The sequence below is a fragment of the Lytechinus pictus genome, chromosome 5 (assembly GCF_037042905.1).
Source record: "Lytechinus pictus isolate F3 Inbred chromosome 5, Lp3.0, whole genome shotgun sequence".
NCBI classification, from domain to species: Eukaryota; Metazoa; Echinodermata; class Echinoidea; order Temnopleuroida; family Toxopneustidae; genus Lytechinus; species Lytechinus pictus.
This window is the reverse complement of record NC_087249.1, coordinates 55,441,051-55,466,728: the sequence shown is the minus strand read 5'-3', so window position 1 is coordinate 55,466,728 and position 25,678 is coordinate 55,441,051. Positions and strand designations below refer to the sequence as shown.

Sequence of the window (25,678 nt, the reverse complement as noted above, 5' to 3'; positions counted from 1 at the left end):
TTGAGGATAAATGTCAAAAGAGTATTTTTGATGATATAATTAGAAAAGCTAATTAAAAAAATAGAATATATCGCAACTTTAAGGAATCATTATCGACTTCAATCTATACTATTCAGTGCCAAAATAGATCAAATAGTCATGCACTTGCATTGTTTAGATGTGGTTGTGCTCGTATTGCAATTGAAACTGGTCGTTATCAAAATATATCCTATGAAGAACGTTTCTGTATCATTTGTAATTCGAATAATATTGAAGATGAGTTCCATTGTTTTATGATCTGTCCTGCCTATGAAATTTACAGATTACCACTACTCAATACTATCTCACACATTTACCCTGAGTTCAATGATCTAACCACTTACCAAAAATTTATTGATTCAAGATTCAAGATTCAAGATTTATTAAAACATATGATCGCAGCTTGTTAAGCTGAATTGACAAATGCTTTACAAAAGAGCATAACAATATATAAAATCAACAAAAAAGTAATGTTAAAAAAGAGTCAAGAAATTACAAAAACAATTACGGTATAATCATGATAATAATGAAGTGATCTTAGTTTTGGAAAGCTTTGAAAAAAGTAAATATGTTGGAAAAAAATACACTAAATATAAAATTATTGTGATGTAATATGGGTTTAAAGAAGAATTTAAAGGAAATTTGTTGTAACGGCTTTAAGTAGATTCAGTATTGACAATTGAAAATGAGAAAAGAGCATCAAAAACTACTGTCTTATGTGAAAGTAACTTAAGGAAAGTAAGGGAAATAAATCGGGAGAAATCAAGAAAAAATTACCAAACAATTATGCTAAATTAATGAGACTGTAAACTAATAAGAAACATTTTCAATATTCATGTACAGTAAATAATGGATACAATGATTGCCATGGTAATTAAAGTGTAAACAATAATCTAAGAACAAAATATACACCACCAGTCAGCCACTTCTAACTCACCACTACACCACAAACAGAAAACAACAGACTTGGTCCACCCGGGGTCCACCGAATCTACTGCTCTCCGCCCCACAATGCAATAGCGAGCCAGAAGCAGCCGACTGCTTGTATCATCTCTTCTGATACACTCTGCTGCTCAATAAGCCAGATATGCAAATGAAATTCTCACTGTTCGTAAAGAAATTTTATATTCAAGAAATAGTAATTGACTTCCACCATTTTCTTTTTAAGGTGCTATTTACTATTTATAACTGTAATGTTAAGTTTATTTGTGAATACCTTATGATTTCACATTCCTGTAATTGTATTTGACTTTAATACATTTTGATGTCATCAATCATAGGCCTATTTAGGCCGGCGGTCGATTTTGACGGGAGTGATTTTTTTTTTATAAAGGATAAACTAATCTAAACTAATCAAAAGTTTTATCTCGGATTCGCGCCCGCATGACTGTTTAGATACCCATCCTGTAAAACTGCTTAGAATGTCTAATGTCCAGTTAGGAATATCCAAATGTTTACCTTGCGCTTTGCGCTCGCATAATTTATTAAGGAAGATACCAATCTTATTTATAATTAAGTGCACAAAAGTGCATCGTTTCTGGTCTAAATGAAAAAAAAACCAGCTCTATTATTTTAGTGTAAAATGACCTTAGACTGTGAAGTTGATATTTCGGCAATGATTATCAGCCCCCCCCCCCCCACCTTGCTCATCCGTGTCGCTTGCCCCCCCCCCCCCCATGACGAAATATGCCAGGTACGCCACTGGCCTTAGCGTTTTTAGAAACAAGTTGAAGACAGATTACTGTAGAACAATACTAAAATCAGTAAACGAATGCCTGCTAGTTATATCTTGTCGAACTTTATGAATTGTATTCTTCCCATTTATCTATGCAAAGATATAGCCCTACTACTTTTCACATTTGTCTTTTTTTTACCTCTTTTCTTCTTTTTTAATTTCAGATTCTTATACTTTAGCTCTAATAAAATTGATGGCATTTTTTAAATGGTATATTTTGTAAATATGCATATCAATACTTTGGTTATTTACTCCAATTTGTTTCATATTTTTGTTTGCTTGTTGTCGTAAGTTTAAATGATTGATTATGAAATGTTATCACAATCTGGCTCCCTAGGGCCTAGAAACTATTAAGCTTCTTAGTATGTCATCACGTTTCTTTGCCATCTTGTCTCATGGATGTTGCTATGTTCCCTAACAATGTAGTGCATGTATTATATATATTATTCTGTGATTATTTACCTTTGTTCTTTGTTATTTATTCTTATTGCAATGATTAACTGTTGAGGTTGTTTTCGGAATTGAAACCAAATGAAGATTCATTCATTTATTCATCTACAAATTCAAACCATGCGAAGTGCTTCAAAATCACTATTATATTAAAACTATCAGTGTAATTTAATAATAGCCAACATTGTTTTCATTGACCACAATTTTGACAATAATTGTTTTAATTTGAGGTTTTGGCACTTCCAATTGTGTAATGGCCTGAACAGATCTTGAGTTCAAATGAAGTTATGAAATCTTTAAACTTTAGGGGATAAAATTGGCATACGGAAAAAAAATGAGTATGATTGTTTTTTTAAATATATACATTTTCCTGTCCTTCTTTTAGCCCTATAGCGTATTTCCTGGACTGAAAGGTGGACTCTACTCGGTGTTCGCTCGTGATTGGATTGAAGCTTTTTCACGTGATGGAGTACTCGTCATTCGATTGGAGGATTTGGAGACAAGCCCACGTTTTACTTATAGAAAAATCATAAAATTTCTCGACTTAGGTAAATCTAAGCAATTAGAAATTTGAATTTGAATTATGTAAATACCGTTAGAAATCTATGTAGGCCTACCGCAAGGATACATCGAAAATGTGTTTTTTTGTACCCTGTAGATTCGGAAATCAACAAGTAAATAATAATACTAATATGCATTCATACAGCGCAAAAACTATTTATATATATTCTATTGCGCTGCAAGAGCCTCCTAGGTGCTGTACATACTATTGGAATAGATAGGTTTTTAATTTTAACATGAAAGGATGTAAATTTGTTGAATTCCTAATGTTGAGGGGAGGTTTTTTCCATAGTCGTGGGGCTGACATCATAAATGACCTATCCCCTAGTGTTGCTTTCGTCTTGTGTGGGGAAACAGTGTGAGTATATCTTGTGAGCTACGTAGGTAATGGTCATGAGATTTGACATTACAACATGTACAATTTGTGTATTTTTCAACTTAACCAATTTTAGTAACACTTTAAGTATTCTATCTTTACCCCCTTCTGCACAACTGATTAAAATAACGAAATAACTTCAACTGATATTACCCCAGCAGTATTACGATTTTCAGGATTTCATTGGTATGCAGTTTCGTCCATTGTATTTATTTTTTTATGTTTTATGTATATGTTATTTTTTGCAGAACAACTGAGCGAAAAGAAAGAGAATGAAACCATCTACGCTCCAAAGAAGAACGTGAACAGAATGGGGAAACGCATTCTTCCAGAAACTAAGAAACTTTTGGACGATTTTTACGCACCTTACAACAAGGATATGGCGCTTTTAATGGAAGATGACAAATTCTTATATCCTGTAACATAACAATATTAATCACGTCTATTTTTCCTTCATGTAATTTTAGGTGAAAAATTGAACAATGCTGCTGTGTCCAATTTATTCATTTTCAACTATTTTCTATTATTACTTTATTTAGGGAAGAGAGCAAAAAATAATTATAGCGTGAAACCTGCATGGGGCATGGTGGGAACGCTAGAGGCATGGGGTAATCCAAATTGATCCCCCACGCCGGATCTAGCCAGCATGACATGACGAAAACATCCCATTAGAAACAGCACACCAGATTTAAACACTGGTACTGAAGATTTAATCCTGTAATCCTAATACTTAATACAATTACTTCTAAAACCCCTCTTCTTTTGTGTTTCTGGTAATACTATAATCCCCTCTAAGTAGTGTACTTAGCCAAACAGTTATATGCAAATAAACTTGTGATGTGGGGGTGGGCCCCCATGCATACAATCATTCCCTGTGTTTTCTTAATTGGTGAAATAAAATGAACTACATAATTTGTAGGGAGGATGTAATGGACTTGAATACCTTCATTGATTTGTCATCATCATCAACCAATAGAGCTATTTACAACAGCAAATCTTTTCAAAATGAACAAATTTGTGTTCATTATTTCTTTAAAAGTCATTAAACATTTTTTTTAATTTACTCCTTAATATTGATCCATATGGATCAGTTTAAGTAACGCTCACTGCGATTTACTATACCGCATCAAACATTAAATTGTTTGAATCATTATTTAATGTTCTGTAAACCATTGAAACAAACTAAATTTCATTGAAAAACTTTTTATCATCATTTTCTCAAAACTAGGAAATCTGACGTCTGGCATTCTATGCGTTAAATATTGTCACTGCATCCTAATATATCTCGTCAAACATTATCGAACAATATCATTAACTAAAGTACTGCAAATTCTTTTGGACGAAAAGGTTTCATTAATCATTGCCCAACAGAAATAATCAGAATGTATTAATTGTTTCAAAGTACTTGTATCACTTCTGCCCTTCACAATCCTTTGCAATACACACATCTACATCTTCTGGGACACTCTTACACCTCACACACTGTCTCACACCGTTCCATGTACACGTTAAAGAAATAATAAAACATAAATCAATTGAATGACATAGGAAGACATCTAATCTTTACTTTCAAGAAATAACATCAATGATAACAATAGGACATTAAATGATAATAGGTTCAATAATTTTAAAATGACATAATTGTACGACTGCGTATTGCTAAACATTCTTAATACGATGGGTTGGCTATCAGATAAACAATATTCACATCGGTATGCTACACGATATAAATTTATCTCATGGTACACTACAAGATATAAATTTATCCCATGGGTACGCTACAAGGTGTAAATTTATCTCATGGGTAAGCTACAAGATATAAATTTATCTCAATGATACGCTACAAGATATAAATTTATCTCATGGGTACGCTACAAGATATAAATTTATCTCATGGGTATGCTACAAGATATAAATTTATCCCATGGGTACACTACAAGATATAAATTTATCTCATGGGTATGCTACAAGATATAAATTCATCTCATGGTACGCTACAAGATACACATTTATCTCAAGGGTATGCTACACGGTATAAATTTATCTCATTGGTATGCTTCAAGATATAAATTTATCCCATGGGTATGCTACAAGGTATACATTTATCTCATGGGTATGCTACAAGATATAAATTTATCCCATGGGGATGCTACAAGATATAAATTTATATCATGGGTATGCTACAAGATATAAATTCATACCATAAGTACGCTATAAAGTATAACTTTATCTAATGGGTACGCTACAAGATATAAATTTATCCCATGGGTATGGTGCTACAAGATATAAATTTATCTCATGGGTATACTACAAGATATAAATTTATCTCATGGGTACGCTACAAGATATAAATTTATCTCATGGGTATGCTTCAAGATATAAATTTATCTCATGGGTATGCTACAAGATATAAATTTATCTCATGGGTACGCTACAAGATATAAATTTATCTCATGGGTATGCTACAAGATATAAATTTATCCCATGGGTACACTACAAGATATAAATTTATCTCATGGGTATGCTACAAGATATAAATTCATCTCATGGTACGCTACAAGATACACATTTATCTCAAGGGTATGCTACACGATATAAATTTATCTCATTGGTATGCTTCAAGATATAAATTTATCCCATGGGTATGCTACAAGGTATACATTTATCTCATGGGTATGCTACAAGATATAAATTTATCCCATGGGTATGCTACAAGATATAAATTTATATCATGGGTATGCTACAAGATATAAATTTATACCATAAGTACGCTATAAAGTATAACTTTATCTAATGGGTACGCTACAAGATATAAATTTATCCCATGGGTATGGTGCTACAAGATATAAATTTATCTCATGGGTATACTACAAGATATAAATGTATCTCATGGGTACGCTACAAGATATAAATTTATCTCATGGGTATGCTTCAAGATATAAATTTATCTCATGGGTATGCTACAAGATATAAATTTATCCCATGGGTATGCTACAAGATATAAATTTATCCCATGTGTATGCTACAAGATATAAATTTATCCCATGGGTATGCTACAAGATATAAATTTATCTCATGGGTATGCTACAAGATATTAATTTATCCTATGGGTACACTACAAGATATAAATTTATCTCATGGTACGCTACAAGATACAAATTTATCTCAAGGGTATGCTACAAGATATAAATTTATCCCATGGGTATGCTACAAGATATAAATTTATCCCATGGGGTACACTACAAGATATAAATTTATATCATGGGTACGCTTCAAGATATAAATTTTTCTCATGGGTATGCTACAAGATATAAATTTATCCAATGGTTATGCTACAAGATATAAATTTATCTCATGGTACGCTACAAGATATTAATTTATCCCATGGGTACACTACAAGATATAAATTTATCTCATGGTACGCTACAAGATACAAATTTATCTGAAGGGTATGCTACAAGATATAAATTTATCCCATGGGTATGCTACAAGATATAAATTTATCCCATGGGGTACACTACAAGATATAAATTTATATCATGGGTATGCTACAAGATATAAATTTATCTCATGGGTATGCTACAAGATACAAATTTATCTGAAGGGTATGCTACAAGATATAAATTTATCTCATGGGTATGCTACAAGATATAAATTTATCCAATGGGTATGCTACAAGATATAAATTTATCTCATGGTACGCTACAATATACAAATTTATCTCAAGGGTAGGCTACAAGATATAAATTTATCTCATTGGTATGCTTCAAGATATACATTTATCAGATAAATTCATATCTTGTAGCGTACCCATGAGATAAAGCTATATCTTGTAGCTTACCCATGAGATAAATTTATATCTTGTAGCGTATCCATGAGATAAATTTATATCTTTTAGTGTACCATGAAACAAATTTATATCTTGTAGCATACCCATGAGTATGCTACAAGGTATAAATTTATCTCAGGGATACAGCTACAAGATATAAATTTATCTCATGGGTATGCTACACGATATAAATTTATATCATGGTATGCTACAAGATATAAATTTATCTCAAGGGTATGATAGAAGATATACATATAAATTTATCTCAAGGGTATGATAGAAGATATACATACATACTCTCAATACATACTCTCAATTTTGCATTGTACATGCTGTTTTGTTTTTGATGAAGTGCCGAATAAAATAATAATAATAATAACATGTAAATATATCCCATGGGTATGCTTCAAGATATAAATTTATCCCATTGGTATGCTACAAGGTAAAAATTTATCTCATGGGTATGCTACAAGATATAAACCTATCTCATACTTTGGGAATAAAAGGATAAATACATGCAAACATATACACATAACAAGTCTTTTCTAATGCATGAAAATACATGTAACTGCAATGGTCTGAATTCATGTCATTGTCCCCTAAATAGCATTCCTGAGCATCTAAACTGGTTGTTAAGATGTGTCTTCATAAGACTAGTGCCTGAAAATGAAATTGACCACTATCAAAAGTAAGGACAGAAGCTTTTCAAAAACCTTGGATTCTACACCTAATTTGAGGCTAATAATTTTTTCATGGTTTTAAGAATCAATGGTCAAATGTCTGTAAAATTATGTTAACTTTCAAAACAATGAGCATGCATGACAAGCGAAAATTCAACCCTGACTACCTGGTAGTTATAATTATTCTATAAATTCATAGTGTAAGAGTAAAATATTCATTCCAAATCTGTAGAAGTTGACTACAGTATACATCACTAGACCATGCATATATTCAGGCAGTGATATACAAACACATTACACTTTGATAACAATACCTTACCCAAATGTAAACACAACCTTCAGTGGCAAACAATATATTTCCTTAGATTAATCTTACTTCCCACCTTCATCAGGTGTAGACCTGCCTCTAAAACCCAGACCACCACTCATGTGGTTAGATGTCAATATTGGGTTCATCCGACTTTCATTCGATTTTGTTATATTATAATAAATGTTCCAGAATATTAACTATTATAAACCTCTCTTTAAGAATGTCGAATAATCCGTTCCTCTGATTGGTCAAAACTGAGGTCATGTAAACGACCATGCCTTCGAAACAACAAACTAAGGTGGTAACCAAGGGCAACGGGCATAGTTAACAAGATTTCTGCCCGTTGCCCCCTGATCCGCCCCTTAACGACGGGCATAGCAAAATTTGGCTGAAATCCCCATTTGATTGCATGCAAAATGTTGCTTTCTGCGGTGATTACGGATACCATAAATATCCGCGCGATTTGATCGAAAGTTTTAGACAATTCGTGCATTTACGCGCTTATTGCGCAAGTGCGCGCAACGGATATGACATATCGATGGAACGATGCCGATCTTTGACTTTTGCTTGTTAATTCCTGTTAAAATATATGGCATTTATTGAAAATAAAACTAGCTTATTAAGGACATAACGGATGTATATCAACCATTAAGTCTTGGGGAAGTTCGCTCAAATGCATGCTCACAAAAGGTGAGTCAGGTGAAAAGACTGATTAGACGGTCACTGCACTTTCTAACAATAAACGTTTAACTCGTTCATGTCGTTACTTAACCTTAGCCTGGGACAGTTAGGTATTGACAAACGACAACGTTAGGACGGGTAGATCTAATGTTAATTGTCGTTAGCTTAGAAGTTAAGAGTAGACTCTAACGTTAGATCTAACGTTAGGACGTAGGTTTAGTCGACTAGATCTAACGTTAGATTATACTCTAGTCTAAATTTTAAGACTGAACTTTAGATCTAGCTACACTGTAGGCCCTAGCCTAGACCCTATTCAGAATCAGACCCTAATTTGGTTCCTAAAAATATCTAGCCTAGGCCTAGTAGGGCCTATCGGTATGAACTGCTCGGGAACTGCTTTGATATTCGATTTTGAGACCTAACTTCAGGGCAGGGCTAAGTAAGGGCCTAGACTTTACGTTAGCTTTGGGCCTAGGCTTTTTTGTTTTAGTTTTAATACTAGATCTAGACCTAGACCAGGCCCTAACGTTTATGTTTAATAATTCGGTTCATAAAATATATATGGACAGCTTTTATATTCGAGACATGGTTGTTTCAATTCGGCTCGCGGGTATCGCATCGGCCAGACCATGCCCTCGGGCAAAGCCCTCGGGCATAGTCGCGTTCCGGTCCCCTTGAGCCTCTAGAAACAACCATGCCTCTCAAAGCAGTCCATATATCTATATTATGACTGTGCTTCATCATTTGTTCTACTAGCTAACACTGATCATCCATATTACCACGCTACAATATTTAAGAGTGATACATTGGTGGCAGCGTAAAGCGGAGAACGCCATCCCGCTTGGACATTCATCATTATTGCTTTCTTTGGCTGTTCCTGACATTTTTATATCGATTTTACTTATTTTGGAGTGTTTCATCATCTATATTGGAGAACTCTATCAATGAAGAGTTTATATCTGACTTTTCAACTTCTATATTTGGAGAGACATATTTTGAAGATTCCGATCGCTTATTTTGGAAGCCTTCTCTGACATTAGGTTTGGTAACCTATTTTGTTATACCTTTTGAACTGTGCTTGTTGAGTGTGACTTTCTATTTGGAGTCAGATTATTATTTCATCAGACTGTTTCAACTCTCGTGTGTACGGTCTATAGTAGCTGGGAACTTTCTTTATCTCTACATTCTCATGACCATACTTTTACTCTGAGGGACTCTGAGACTTGTGCGTCCTAAGTTCCGACATTCCCTATAGGCTGTCCGGGAATTCCAGTTACCTGTTCAACTATCACCAGACGTGTGTCATCATCGCCGAGGTCTTTAGCATCATCACCGTGGTCATCCTTTACGTCATCTCTATCCTCTCTTTTAAATCATTTGAAGGCTGGACTGTGACAGATTTGTGTGCCGTGGATGTGTCTACTTTTTATGATGAGGAATTGGACTTGACGTACTCTTTTTTGGATCCGTTTTTGGACGATTTCGTACTTTTTGCTAAATTGTTTACCTTTTGCCTTTTAACGACCTGAATAAGTTCATTCCTTTTTAAGTTAAAGTTTCCATTATGAACGATTATTTGCATTTTTTTTCCTTTAATACCGGTACTCCATTTTGTGAATTTCTTTAATATCTATTTTAGGAATCCATAAAATGTCACGCAGAATTTAGATTGACTTGAACTGATATATAAATGTAATGTACTTCTATTATTTTGGTTGCTATAGATGTTTTATGGTATGTTTTCTCATTCATCTCGTCCCTCTGTCCCACATGTTCTTGTATATTTTACTGATAAAGACCAAGATCCTGTCCCAGCTGCATTAGATCCATCCTCCCCATGCTCCCTTATTAACTCCTCTCTTTTGGATATAGTACCATGCCTGGATGATCTGGAAGTAGACGAACCCTCATTCTACCCATGCCCTCCTTGTAACTCCAACCCGGAGCATGCATACGCAGAATGTTCCGTGACTACTTCCCTGAGTTTAGGTTTGAACCTAGAATATATATCTTGTACATTCCATGCTGCAGATGAGCTTAAGCCCAACATCATTCTAGGAGCAGACTTTCTATCTCAATTAGAAGACGAGTATGATATTTTCATATATAAGTTTTCCAGATGCCTTTTCATTCAATTCGCCCGAATCCCCTTCTTGTCCCAGACTGAAATAGATCATTATGATCCATTTGAAGATATACCAATGTACTATGTCAAAGATTACGGATCCCCCGTTTCACTGACTAGCCTCGGTACACCACCTGCTGCTCCCCATACCACCCCTCCCGCTGGACATTCAATTTCTACATTACTTCCACAAGCATGTTTAGAAAGTCCCCCTCCATCACGTTCGATATATCCTTATAATGTAGATCGTGAGGTATGTTACCATCATGATACTTTTCCTGATCTTCGTTCAGTTGGGGTTAATCCCTCACTTCCTCATTCTCCTCCACCACTTCCTCCCTCTCATCATTCACCCCCCATATCCCCCAATTCTCCATTAGTGAGCATGGTACAAACAGGCTTTCAATAATATGTCTACCCTGTTCTGGATGCCTGCACTCTTCCTTCCAATATCTTTCTTACTTCCTCTCTTCTTCCCTCCAGTACATCTGTAGAACCATCACCAACATCTGGTGGTAACAAGCAGATTGTATGCAATGTTCTTGATAATGTCGGTGCCATTTAGTCCTAAAAAACAGTGAGCAGCAAGATGCCACTGCCAGACTTGAGAGGTGTGTCCGAGATGTAATTAATTGGTCAACTGATAATGGACTGAAACTTAATTGTAATAAAACTGCAGTGCTTCATCTCACAAGTAAATTTAGAAATAGTAGACAGATAGAAGGAATAGAACTTGATAATACCTATGTTAAATGTGTAGAAACTGTAAGAAATCTTGGTGTACAACTGGATAGAAAACTTAGTATGAAAGCTCAAATAAACAATGTATGTAAAACTAGTTCATTTGCCTTGTATAACATTGGGAAAATTCGCCAGTTTCTAACAACAAAAGCCACAAAGAAATTGGCTCACGCTCTTGTAATATCACGCATTGATTTTTGTAATAGCATTTTGTATCGCCTCCCTGATAATCAAATTCGTAAACTTCAAAGGATCCAAAACTCGGCAGCGAGACTCATAGCAAGAACGAGGCGCAGCGAACACATAACACCCATATTACAAGAATTACACTGGCTTCCTGTAAAATCCCGTATTTAATACAAGATATTACTCCTAACATACCAATGCTTACAGGGTCTATCGTCATTCTATCTCAAAGAACTCATTGAACAGTATGTACCCCAAATAAAATTAAGGTCAAACATCAAATCTCTCCTTGTAGTTCCCAAAATCAACACTCAATTCTACGGCGCTCGTTCATTCAAAATGTCCTCTGCTGAACTTTGGAATAAATTACCTGATATTGTTAAACAAGCTAATAATGTAGAATCCTTTAAGTCCCTTTTGAAGACATTCCTTTTTGTAAAATAAGATATACATGTACCTATTAATTGATATTATATATTTGCTCCTCTGTGAACAGGCTTTTCTTTCTTCTCCATTCTTTTTATTCTTCTTTCTAGAGCGCATAGAGACATGATTTTATCATCGTTATATGTGCTATATAAGCAATGTTTTATTATTATTATTATTAAAAAATATGCTACAGAATTAACTGCTCATTTAACCCTAAATTTCCCGAGGTATTTTGATTCTTGTCATTCCCGGGGGGGGGGGTGCATTATGGCCCCCCCCCCCTTAAGATCTCGACCGCCGATCGCGCGAGCGACGCAAAAATTTGCACGCTGGTACTGTGCGATGTAATCTACAAGGCTGTATGGTAAAATTTTCCAAAATAATGAGATTTAATTTTATATGAATTAATTATGCTAATTTATGCATAAATCATACTTTTTGCTCTAATTCACTAAATAAAGCTCCTAGAATGCTAATTTTTGGTCAAAATATTCTTTGTAGCATTCTTAACAATCGCAATTAAAAAAAACTTCGGTTTGGAAATCAATTTCTTATGTATTTTATTGTTTTATGAATTTCTTATGTATTTCTTTGTTTTTTTACTTTTTGTTTTTTATTGTTTTTTCAATGGAAATCGCTCCAGACTTAATTCTGATCATACACAAGGCAAAATTAATTAAGTTTAATCAGTAAACGTAGAAATAATGATACATTTGTGAATTTTGGCTAAATACACAATTTGCATTGGATATGTACTTGAAATCACGAATATGAGCAAATTTTGGTCTGACATGCACTTATATAATGTTGCGTAATGTCGTAAACGCGTACCCGGGCGTCACAAATTCGGTCCCAAAATTTGCGCGAGACTTGAAAGTAAAAAGTCAGTGAGCGGCGAGGTCAAAAAATGTCGCGCAGCAGATATATCGTGAAAATTGTCGAGGGGGGGCATTATGCCCCCCCCCCCCCCGGGAGAATTAGGGTTAACAGAGCCCAGAAACACTCAATAATCGTTTAATTCAATTACCCATCGCATAAACACGGAGAGCCATCAACACCTGCAAATAAACGGGAAGTGGATCATTCCTCTGTGTGTCCCTCTTCAATTCTGCTTCCAGCATGTTGATGATGTAAATGACGGTTTCTTTTGACAGTCGATACCAATCTCGAAATGGCCCATCCTCGTACGATTCCAATGGATTTCTAGCATCCTGTAGCCCACGACGTGGTCTTGGCAAAGGTAGCTGTACATGTATGCAGAATAGTTGAATATTATTTTTAATTCTTTTATTTTGTGATCTTTATAAACGTTCCAAACAGTGAACATGTGCATGTAGATTTAATTACACATCTACCAACATAATCACTGCAATCTTAATTGTCTTCAAAAGATTGTCCGTAAACAAAAATTACATTGAAAATGTTATTTCAAGTTTTAATTTTTGTTATCTCATCAAATCATCTCAATAATACTTTTAAACAAATTAAAACAATGTAAACCAAATTTATCAATCATACCTCTCTTAGCAATTCAAGGTTGTGAAGGTGATGGAGATAATCCATGGGTGTAGGTAGATGACAACCGACGACGTAATTCTGTGAAACAATTGTCAAATAACACAAACATTATTTTTTGATAACTGGGCGAATAATTGGAAACATATACAAATAAAAATAATTCATTGGTTTATCACTTTATACAGATCTCATAGTGAATGATAAATAAAACAAAAACATTGTAATAATTTGTGCGAGATGCCTTTAATTTTTTTTTTTTTGGGGGGGGCGCTATATTTTCTCTATTATTTGCAAGTGATATGAAAAAGATTTTAGAACAAAATTTAAGTAATCAACTCTTTAATATTTCAGCCTCTAAAAATTGGACTGCCGAAAGCAAAAGAAAAAGGTATATTTTGAAGTGCAATTTAGGCAAATTGAAAAAAAAAAGCATTTCTTTCTCCTCTTTAAATGCACCAAATAGAACAAAATTATATGGGGTCTTCGGAAATTTTATTTGATCTATGAGAAGCAAGTTCACATAGAAGAAAGAATAATTACAGCTGAGAACAAATTTCGCTTTCTACTATATGGTCAACATATAGTCAATAGACCAGCATGTTTCCATCTATATTACACTTTCATTTGACCGGCATGTTTCCATTTTCATTACAGTGGACATTGTATAATAATTTAATGAAACACAAGTGAAGACCCTCTTCAATTGATATGTAATGGGAAAAATGGTCTGAGGAAAAAATCAAAGACCTGTTCTAAAACAAACAATTTAATCAAATAATTGGAATGTAGCAATCATTATAAAAATTTAAGCTTGAAAAGAGAATCATTTAATTATAGATAAACCCACAGAGCTGTAAAAAACTTCAACCCGGGCTTCAACCCTTCACAATCATATGCACACTGTCACTAAACCCATGCCCACACGTCCAGAGAACACATGTACAGCAAGCTTCGCATTACCTAAAGCGATGTTCGTGCAGGCTCCACTCCACTTCACTACCGCTACACTGTACGCTCCAACAAGGTCGTCAACATCACTTGAGCTGAGGTAGCTTCGCATCACACATACACACACGGAACACACAGGCACCACAGTCTTAACTGAATAATCAGTGAGCGGCTGAGAATGGAAACCGTCGGTCGCTAGCCAGCACTAAGTCATTACTAGATCTACCTCGAGCGAAGTTCGTGCAGGCTCCACTCCACGTCTTCACTACCGCTAGTGACAAAGGTGGGATGGAAATGTAATTTATTGTAAAAATTATAGAAAAAAAATTAAACGAGGAAGAAAAACATTTTCCCAAACTCGTAGAATATTTTTGGTATTTTCTGAACCATCCAATGATATAAATATTTATGCTGTTTGACCTGTGAGCGATCGCATGTGATGTTTTGAAATCGGCCGTGAATAGTGACGTGAGGAATAGATACTGGCCCGAAATCAACAATTTAGAGGATAACCAAAGGATGCACTGTTAGAAAAATTTCAGTTTTTTAACGGAAAAAGTCCGGCAGCAAAATTTCCGGACTTTTTTTTTTCCGTAATTTACAGAAAGTGGTAATTTGTGGAAAAGTTATGTAAAATTTACAAGATTCCGTAAAATACAATTCTTGAAAATACAGACTTTATTTACGGAAACTTTACAAAAAATTTACATTAATTAACATGATTCCGTATAAATAATTAACGGAAAAAAAAAATTTGTCCGGAAATTTTGCTGCCGGAATTTTTTTTTTTAATCCGTTATTTTACGGATTCCTTTTTCGTAAAATTACTGTACTTTTACAAAATTCCCATGTAAAATACAGATTTTACTTACGGAAATTTTACAGAAAATTTACGTAAATTAACATGATTCCGTATAAATAATTAACGGAAAAAAAAAAATTGTCCGGAAATTTTGCTGCCGGAATTTTTTTTTTTAACCCGTAATTTTACGGATTCCTTTTTCGTAAAATTAACGTACTTTTACAAAATTCCCATGTAAATTTACACATTTCCGTAAAAAAAACAAGTTTACAGAATTCATAAATTTTTAACAGATATTTTTTAATCAGTAGATACCTTACAATAGGAACGCTGATTTGCTATTTAAACATGTAACTCCCAAACACATGGTAGATTGTATGAATGCATTCACTTAAGGCCTGAACAAAAATTGTGTTGCCCTTTTCTGACCTGGACAAATCGGGCCAGCTTTTTTCAATAATTTTTTTCATACTAAGCTTACTATTTCTAGAATAAAACATGGCAAAAGCGATTGTGTCTCGCCCAATCATGCAGAAATATCGTGATTTGGGAGGGCACACAACATAATTGTATTGAAACTTCATTGTGAAATGACTGGGATGGAATAACACTTGTCATAAGAGCCTTGCACATAAACTTTAATGTTGACCTGAAAATTCAATTCAATTCAAAATGGTTTATTAAAAATCCTTTCTTTGCGGCAAAAGCCGAATTGCGAAAGTTTACATTTCAAACAAAATCATCAATAACAAGGTAAAAAAACTTATAGTACTACGAACAAATTTCAATATAGACATATATGTAACAAAGTACAGTATATCATAAATAAATTTAAATCGATACTCACTGATCAATAAAAAAAATATATATATTCAAAATACATGTAAATATGTGTGGATAGAGGAAATGAATTGGAAAGCAGAAAGGAATAGAAATAGTGGAAGAGAGAAGAGAGGCAGAGAGAGAGAGAGAAGATAAGAAATTGATGGTGGAAGGGAAACAGAGAGAAAAGGGCGAAGAAGCAATTAGGTCACATTTTTTCATACATGCTGCAATAATACATATTTTGGCATTTTTTGTGACTTCAATTCAAATATTAAGTTTACGACTAGATATCAGTGAATAATTGCTCATATGAAAGAAAAATATTTTGATTAACAAAGTAAAATGAAATGAAACTTGAGTTCGCCAACATAAAGAGAACTCAACATTAGAATTATTATGTAATCTGCATTTTACAAAAAACAACAATCTTTTAATGATATCACATTTTAAGAGTCCAATGAATGATGAGTTCTTTAATTCTCAGCCATTCTTAGTTTGATATTATTATACATGTAACGATGGGGGAAGATATATACAAAACAACTACTCCTTGTAATCAATTCTTTTAGAGTTAAGGTGCCGAATCAACGAGGGCAAGGGGCTATTTCTATATCGTGAAGTTCGACATCGCATCTCTACTATTCCGGCCAAGCTTCTAGTCTGATATTGACAAGTCCTATTTTGAGGTAGAAGGTGATACAGTTTAGACGTGGGGATTTGCATAGACTTCGCAAACGCAAGACAGAGTTTGATCCGTCTATCTTCAAGAGACATCAGTTTTGACTGGAGTAAAGCATGCTCATATGAAGAATATGCTGCTCCAAAAATGATTCTAAGGGCACGTTTCTGAATACGTTCGATGACTTGTACTTGTTGTTTTGTTAGTGCTCCTGACCATACAGGTACAGCATATTCAACAACTGGTCTCACGAAACTAGTATATACAACTATAAGGTCCTGAAATTACAGACTATGATATTTCAAAGTGCGAAGAACATATAAACGACTATTTGCGCGCTTGACCATATATCCAACATGTGTAGACCATTTCAAATCCGACTGGATATAGACACCAAGTAATTACAAAGTATTGCTACGATACAGAGACACATCATGGAGTGAGAGCACCGTCGGGTTTTGTACATTTCTACAAAAACTTATGTCCATTGTGGAACACTTTGACCTTACCATGTGACCTCCAACTGCAGCATAACATGCAGGTCGCCTAAGTACATCTACCATCCAAGTTTGGTTGAAAAGTGACTTACGGTTGCGGAGTTAGGTGTGCTGCCAGGCCATCTGGCAACGATGCTTGTTATTTTCCCAGCCTGATGACAAACAACCTAGCAGAAGACAAAAGAGGAAAAAATCATACATTCATAACTGTCTCTATATCGTTCTGGGCACTTAATTTTCAATTTTCTTTGGGACATCCAATGGGAGCACACAACAATTGAGTTTTGCAAGTTTATCACATATTTGGAATGCAATTTTAACATGCATGCACATTAAAATTATTGGTGTGCTTTCCTTGTTAGGTTGATTTATCCAACAATCACCCCACCCATCCACTGCTTCCATTGCTCAGTACTTGCAAAAAAATAAATAAATAAAAATGCATATTAAAAAAATCTGCTACAGAATTAACTACTCATTTTAAAAATTGCCCCATCAAATACGGATCGAATAATTACTATAATGAAACTGAAGTGAGAGAAAATCCTAGGACAGAAAATTAATGTAACATTCTTTTTTTTGCCAAACTTTATACAAAATAGTACATTGTTCTAGTTATAGTAATTTAAGTGGCTTTCACATTTGCTTGTATTAGCAATTGCAATCATTTGATCACAATATATGTCGCACACAATCACAAAGGTTGCAAGCAGTCTCAGCACTAATTGTGAAAAGGGCCTAAGAAAGGGTATAATTAATCTAACCTGTACATTGATCGAGTATCTATTCTTCCTGTTGAGGAAGTATATTGCCTGATCCCCACCAGGGCTCCTGATGTAGACATGTGTCCCATCAATTGCACCTATCACTCCTGGAAATCTGCAGTACTGGTAGAACTGTCGCTGAGTTGCTTCAACTTCATCTCTTGTCGAAGGAACTTCATGTATTGCCTCTTCCTTGTTGCTATAGCTTCCGACACATCTTTGATGATTCGACACATTGATGACTGTGATATTGCTGCCTCATCACCATGCATCTTTTGAAATGATCCTGTAAAATCAAACAAACCATATGGTTGATAGGTCATTGTTTCGAGGTAATTATAAAACATTTCATTGAAGCACATACAGATGATACTTCTGATGACAAAAAAAATTAAGCACATATTTCATCAAATATCAGACAATTTTCTGCAATTCATTTTAACAAGTGGAAGGCCTCTTGCAGTGTCGCCATCATTACACGATTCGATATAGCAGCAGTACTGACTTAAAAAACAGCTATTGAATAATGTTTATTTTCTGTCCCTTGCTTTTATGACTTTTTACCTTGATGTTTTTGCACATCTATTGATAAAAGTTCGAAAAAATTGGTACGGTAACCCCAAGATGAACCACTATATAACATGGCGCGCAACATTATTATTATTATTATTATTATTACTTATTAATTGTACTGCGCTTTTCCCATTAGGCCCAAAGCGCTTACAATAAATTAATTAAATGTAATATTTTAAAAACTACAAAGTACGAAAGAGATGAGTTTTTAATGACTTTTTGAAAATTGCTAATGTTGGAGACTGTCTAATTATTAGTGGCAGGTCGTTCCAGGATTTTGAAGCCGACACCGTAAAAGTTCTGTCACCAGCTAATGTACGAGTTAATGAATATGTGAGGCGAAGGTGATCACTGGCCGACCTAAGTGCTCTAGTTGGTGTATACAGATTCAAGCAGTTACTTAAATACTGTGGAGCCTGTTAATTCAGTGTTTTGTAGACAATCAAGAGTAATTTGAACGTAATTCTCTGTTTAAAAGGAAGCCAGTGAAGAGAATTAAAGAGTGGTTGGGAAGGATGATCTCGGGAAACCTGTAAAATTAATCGTGCTGCCCAATTTTGTAGTCATTGAATACGAATAAATTGATTAGAGGGAATTGTAGAAAGGAGCCCATTGCAATAATCGATACGAGACAGAACCAATGAACGAACAGCATTGTGACAGGCAGACTGGTCAATGAACCTTCTGATTCTAGAAATGTTCCTTAAATAAAAAGTGACTGTGCTACAGATATGAGAGATATGGTATACATTGACATACATGGTATTTCCCATACATATTACACAAAGTAGATGTCTATGTGTGATAATTCACATGAACATAAGTCAAATAAAAAACATTTCTAAATATTCATTTGGAACTTATGATAATCATGTAGAAACCAACTCGCAGATCTAATGAGCTGTGACCTTTGACCTGCGGACTCCGAATTTGAACTGAGCCTGTATTTTGGTGTCCTATACCTACACACCAATTTTTTTTTTTAATCCATTAAATATTTTTTTTACTTATTGCGCGGAAACCAAGGGGGGGGGGCGGACAGGGGCAATGCATGACCATCCAGGTGCCATTTTGTAAATGTCAAGTCCATTTGCATACTATTCCTAATCCCATCCTTACTCTCTTATCCTGCATGCTACACACTTCTAACAAATTGCTGTAGATTTTTTAAGAGTTGCTCTTCATATTGAAGTATGACTTGCCCTTCAAAATGCCGTCTTCATGCCCTAAATTAAAATCCGAAATAGTCTACATTTGAAAAAAAAATCAAATTTATTGAAATAGAAAGTAGGAAAATCGTAAAAATGGCCATAACTTCCTTGTTTTTATTCATTTTGGTCTGATATTTTTCAGGGTTTGCTAATGGTAACATGCTTCCTTATTCATCTGTTTTTTACGCATAGTAAAATAGCAATAGTAAAATGGCCATCACTTACTTGTTTTCATTTATTTCAGTTTCATTTTTACAGGGTTGACTTATGATAGTCCAAAATTTAACTGTTTTTTTTTCATTCTACACATCAGTGACCATTACCTTTAAGAAATAGCGCTCTCTATTAAAAAGTTGGAAAACAGTAAAATCACTTCCTTGTTTCCATTTATCTTGGTATCACTTTTTTAGGGTTTGCTAATGGTATCATCCCTCATATGGCAAATGTTTTATTTTACGCATCAGTGACCATTGCCTATAAAAATAGTGCCCTCTTAATATTTTGAAAATGTATATCCTCAGGAGTTTTCTCTTTATCTCCTTCTGTTTCTTGCCCTCCATAAAATCACAGGCGTCAATGCATGCACATTGTTCTGATACGATTGCAGTTCTATTTTTTTGTGTGTATGTTCATCTCGACTTGTTATCTATGTGCCAAATTTCATAGCTTTTCATCGCAACACAGCCAAGATTCGGGGGGGGGGCGGGGTGATCTGCCAATTTAGGGTTATGACGAATTTATAACTATAACCTGACATAACAGTTCTAACAGCAGAAACATCAGAGCTTCACTCCTGCTGTGGTAGTTTTGGAATTTTTAAGTATGCAATTCATAGGTACTTGACTGTTTGCTTAAATGATACTCTTACTTATGTGCTCCCTCTCTGATTTCTAGATATTGTCATCATCATCAACTTTGTCAGGAGACCTAAAATTAATAGAAACAACCTCGGTCAAATAGATTTAACAGAGCCCAAAAACACTCAATAATCGTTTAATTCAATTACCCACCGCATTAAAACGGAGAGCCGTCAACACCTTCAAATAAACGGGAAGTGGATCATTCCTCTGTGTGTCCCTCTTCAATTCTGCTTCCAGCATGTTGATGATGTAAATGACGGTTTCTTTTGACAGTCGATACCGATCTCGAAATGGCCCATCCTCGTACGATTCCAATGGATTTCTAGCATCCCGTAGCCCACGACGTGGTCTTGGCAAAGGTAGCTGTACATGTATGCAGAAGAGTTGAATATTATTTTTAATTCTTTTATTTTGTGATCTTTATAAACGTTCCAAACAGTGAACATGTGCATGAAGATTTGATTACACATCTACCAACATAATTACGGCAATCTTAATTGTCTTCAAAAGATTGTCCGTAAACAAAAACTACATTCAAAATGTAATTTCAAGTTTTAATTTTTGTTATCTCATCAAATCATTTCAATAATACTTTTAAACAAATTAAAACAATGTAAACCAAATTTATCAATCATACCTCTCTTAGCAATTCAAGGTTGTGAAGGTGATGGAGATAATCCATGGGTGTAGGTAGATGACAACCGACGACGTAATTCTGTGAAACAATTGTCAAATAACACAAACATTATTTTTTAATAAATATGCAAATAATTGGAAACATATACATATAAAAATAATTCATTGGTTTATCACTTTATACAGATCTCATAGTGATTGTTAAATAAAACAAAAACATTGTAATAATTTGTGCAAGATGCCTTTAAAAATAATTTTTTTTTGGGGGGGCGCTATATTTTCTCTATTATTTGCAAGTGATATGAAAAAGATTTTAGAACAAAATTTAAGTAATCAACTCTTTAATATTTCAGCCTCTAAAAATTGGCCTGTGCCGAAAGCAAAAGAAAAAGGTATATTTTGAAATGCAATTTAGGCAAATTGAAAAAAAGCATTTCTTTCTCCTCTTTAAATGCACCAAATAGAACAAAATAATATGGGGTCTTCGGAAATTTTATTTGATCTATGAGAAGCAAGTTCCCATAGAAGAAAGAATAATTACAGCTGAGAACAAATTTCGCTTTCTACTATATGGTCAACATATAGTCAATAGACCAGCATGTTTCCACTTATATTACACTTTCATTTGACTGGCATGTTTCCATTTTCATTACAGTGGACATTGTATAATAATTCAATAAAACACAAGTGAAGACTCTCTTTAATTGATATGTAATGGGAAAAATAGTCTGAGGAAAAAATAAAAGACCTGTTCTAAAACAAACAATTTAATCAAATAATTGGAATGTAGCAATCATTATAAGAATTTAAGCTTGAAAAGAGAATCATTTAAGTATAGATAAACCCACAGAGCTGTAAGAAACTTCAACCCGGGCTTCAACCCTTCACAATCATACGCACACTGTCACTAAACCCATACCCGCACGTCCAGAGAACACATGTACAGCACGCTTCGCATTACCTAAAGCGATGTTCGTGCAGGCTCCACTCCACTTCACTACCGCTACACTGTACGCTCCAACAAGGTCGTCAACATCACTTGAGTCGAGGTAGCTTCGCATCACACATACACACACGGAACACACAAGCACCACAGTCTTAACTGAATAATTAGTTAGCGGCTGAGAATGGAAACCGTCGGTCGCTAGCCAGCACTAAATCATTACTAGATCTACCTCGAGCGAAGTTCGTGCAGGCTCCACTCCACGTCTTCACTACCGCTAGTGACAAAGGTGGGATGGAAATGTAATTTATTGTAAAAATTATAGTAAAAAAAAAATAAAACAAGGAAGAAAAAAAATTTCCCCAACTCGTAGAATATTTTTGGTATTTTCTGAACCATCCAATAATATAAATATTTATGCTGTTTGACCTGTGAGCGATCGCATGCGATGTTTTGAAATCGGCCGTGAATAGTGACGTGAGGAAATAGATACTGGCCCAAAATCAACAATTTAGAGGATAACCAAAGGATGGACACGGAGTGAAATACGGGTGAAGAATAAGAAGTTAAGCCATTTTTCTTTCTCCTGTATTGTTTAAAATGATTTTTACAATAAATAACATTTCCATTGGCCACCCCACGGCCACGTTTGTCACTCGGAATATCCGATCGAGCTCACCATCCCGAAGTTGGGGTAGGTGGAGTGTAGTGTAGCGGTAGTGAAGTGGAGTGAAGCTTGCATGAACTTCGCCCGAGGACGGGATACACTACACTACAGTTGACATTGTCATTGATTTGATTTATTTAGATCTAATCTAATCTACCCCTTTACAATTACATGCCTTTAGTTTAATTTAAATAAGTTTAATCTTTAATTGCACAAATTAAATATTTTGAGGTTTATATTTTCATCTTGACATTTACAAATGAAGATACAAATGAATATATAAATGGCATCATAATATAAATATCCTTGTGAAGCTCATAAAACAAGCTTGGCCCCCGGGGGGGGGCACTCGACCAAAAAAGTAGTGGGTACGTGCCGCGGGCGAGACAAAAAATGGGGGCCTTGGAGCGGGCTTATTGTAAAAAGGAGGGTCCTCGGAACGGGCTTCGGAACGACAAATGTTTGTGAAAACGGGGGTCCTTTGAACGGGTCGCCTGCGTGTGATTGCGTATTCATCCCTATGGAACGGGCATACGTGCATGCAGCTATAGCCCGGCGGCACGGGCGCCGGGTGCGCTGCCGCTAGCGCAGATGGGATGGTCGGACAGCGCTCTGCGGCCGCTTTTCACCAAAACTGCGGCTCAGAACGGCAAAACGGAAAATATGCGAAGCTTTGGAGCGGATTTCTTTCTTTTTTTCTCAATAACTAAATAAGATTAAGAAGAAAACGCTATGCTTTGGACTCCTTGGAGCGGCTTTCTTTGTTCTTTTTCTCAATAAGACAAAAATGCTATGGCTATGCCTTGGAACGAAAATTTGAGTGTGAAAATGGGGGTCCCCTCCGCGGCACATACCCACTATGCATTATATACTGAGTGCCCCCCCCCCCCCCCGGGCTTGGCCCATCCCACGGCTTCGTCCCTTCATTTCGTTCAACCACAGCGTCAAAATATCCTACACTCAAATGCACCGATGGGACTCTAGCAGCGCGCATGCGACGATACATTGCATCGTCTGGACTTGTCAATGCCAAAACCTTGTTCGTAATCATGAAAACCAACACTATTAATTTCATATAACTGCATAAAACGTATCAATATATTCCAGAGAAGTAGGAATTACGAATTCAAAGCAAAATACTTACGAATTTCTGATCAAGAAGATCACTTGACACATCCAAGACCCAGGGAAAATTATCTTTGCTTCGCGGTTTTTTCACAAACTTCTCAAGTGCGCATGCTCGAAAAGGTCAGAATATTCATCATTAACTTGATTTTTCTGTAAATTTTACACATTTTCCGTAGAAATTGCATATCTGTTAAATCGTGTCCGTAAACTTACATATACTTTACAGTAAATTTACAAAGAAGTATGTAAACGTCTCCTTACGTCAGTAAATTTACCATTTAACCTGATTTTTCTGTAAATTTTACAAATTTCCCGAAGAAATTGCACTTTACACATATTACAAATTAATCTGTTATATCTTGTCCATAAACTTACATCTACTTTACAGTAAATTTACAAAACGTACTAGTATTGTAAACGTCTCCTTTCAATAAATGATCTTCACTACAATTACGGACAACGTCAGTAAATTTATTATTAACCTGATTTTTCTGTAAATTTTACAAATTTTCCGTAGAAATTGCATTTTACACATATTACGAATTAATCTGTGGCTTGTCCGTAAACTTACAGCTACACATACTTTATAGTAAATAAACAAAGATTTACCGTAAACATCTCCTTTCAATAATGATATTCACTACAATTACGGACAAGTACGTCAGTAAATTTATCATAAACCTGATTTTTCTGTAAATTCTACAAAGTTTCCGTAGAAATTGCCATTTCTGTTAAATCTTGTCCGTAAATTTACAAAGATTTGTACCGTAAACCACTAAACGTCTCATTTCTAAGATTAATTTTTAATATATGTAAAGTGGAATTTCTACAGAAAATGTGTAAACTTTACAGAAAAATCAGGTTATACATGTATGATAAATTTTCTGACGTTGTCCGTAAACTTACATCTACTTTACAGTAAATTTACAAGATGTACCGTAAACGTCTCCTTTCAATAATGATCTTCTGTACAATTACGGATCAAAACGTTTGTAAAATTGATCATTTACCTGATTTTTATGTAATTTTTACAAATTTTCCGTAGTTTGTATAGTACAAATTAATCTGTTAAATCTTGTCCGTAAACTTACAGCTACTTTCTATTAAATTTACAAAGATTTGTACCGTAAACCACTAAACGTCTCCTTTCAAGAATGATCTTCACTACAATTACGGACAACGTCAGAAAATGTATCGTTAACCTGATTTTTCTGTAAATTTTACAAAATTTTCCGTAGAAAATGCACTTTACATGTGTTACAAATTAATCTGTTAAATTTTATCCGTAAACTTACATCTACTTACAGTAAATTTACAAGATGTATCGTAAACGTCTCCTTTCAATAATGATCTTCTGTACAATTACAGAAAACGTCCGTAAAATTGATCATTTACCTAATTATTATGTAATTTTTACAGGTTTTCTGTAGAAATCCGTAAATGTACAATTTTATTCCGTATTTTATCGTTTACGGACGATTTCTGTTAAATTTTGTCCGTAAAATT

At 34.7% G+C, this 25,678-nt stretch overlaps 2 protein-coding genes across 2 annotated transcripts in view; one reads left to right on the top strand and one right to left on the bottom strand.

The window, feature by feature from the left end:
* The window catches only part of LOC135154076 (carbohydrate sulfotransferase 15-like), a 110,011-nt gene extending 105,869 nt beyond the window's left edge, over window positions 1-4,142 (top strand). Inside the window, exons 5-6 of the mRNA XM_064099275.1 lie at window positions 2,589-2,751; window positions 3,389-4,142. Coding sequence (XP_063955345.1) covers window positions 2,589-2,751; window positions 3,389-3,567 — 342 coding nt within the window. The 3' untranslated portion in view covers window positions 3,568-4,142. The remainder of the gene's footprint in view (window positions 1-2,588; window positions 2,752-3,388) is intronic.
* Window positions 4,143-15,109: 10,967 nt separating this feature from the next.
* Window positions 15,110-24,270, bottom strand: LOC135154075 (uncharacterized). The gene is made up of 5 exons (XM_064099274.1): window positions 24,189-24,270; window positions 21,436-21,513; window positions 20,945-21,161; window positions 18,155-18,440; window positions 15,110-17,557 (listed from the first exon to the last, which is right to left on the bottom strand). The coding sequence occupies exons 2-4, from the start codon at window positions 21,478-21,480 to the stop codon at window positions 18,256-18,258; spliced, it is 447 nt and encodes a 148-aa protein (XP_063955344.1). The 5' UTR covers window positions 21,481-21,513; window positions 24,189-24,270; the 3' UTR covers window positions 15,110-17,557; window positions 18,155-18,255.
* Between the last annotated feature and the right edge of the window lie 1,408 nt (window positions 24,271-25,678).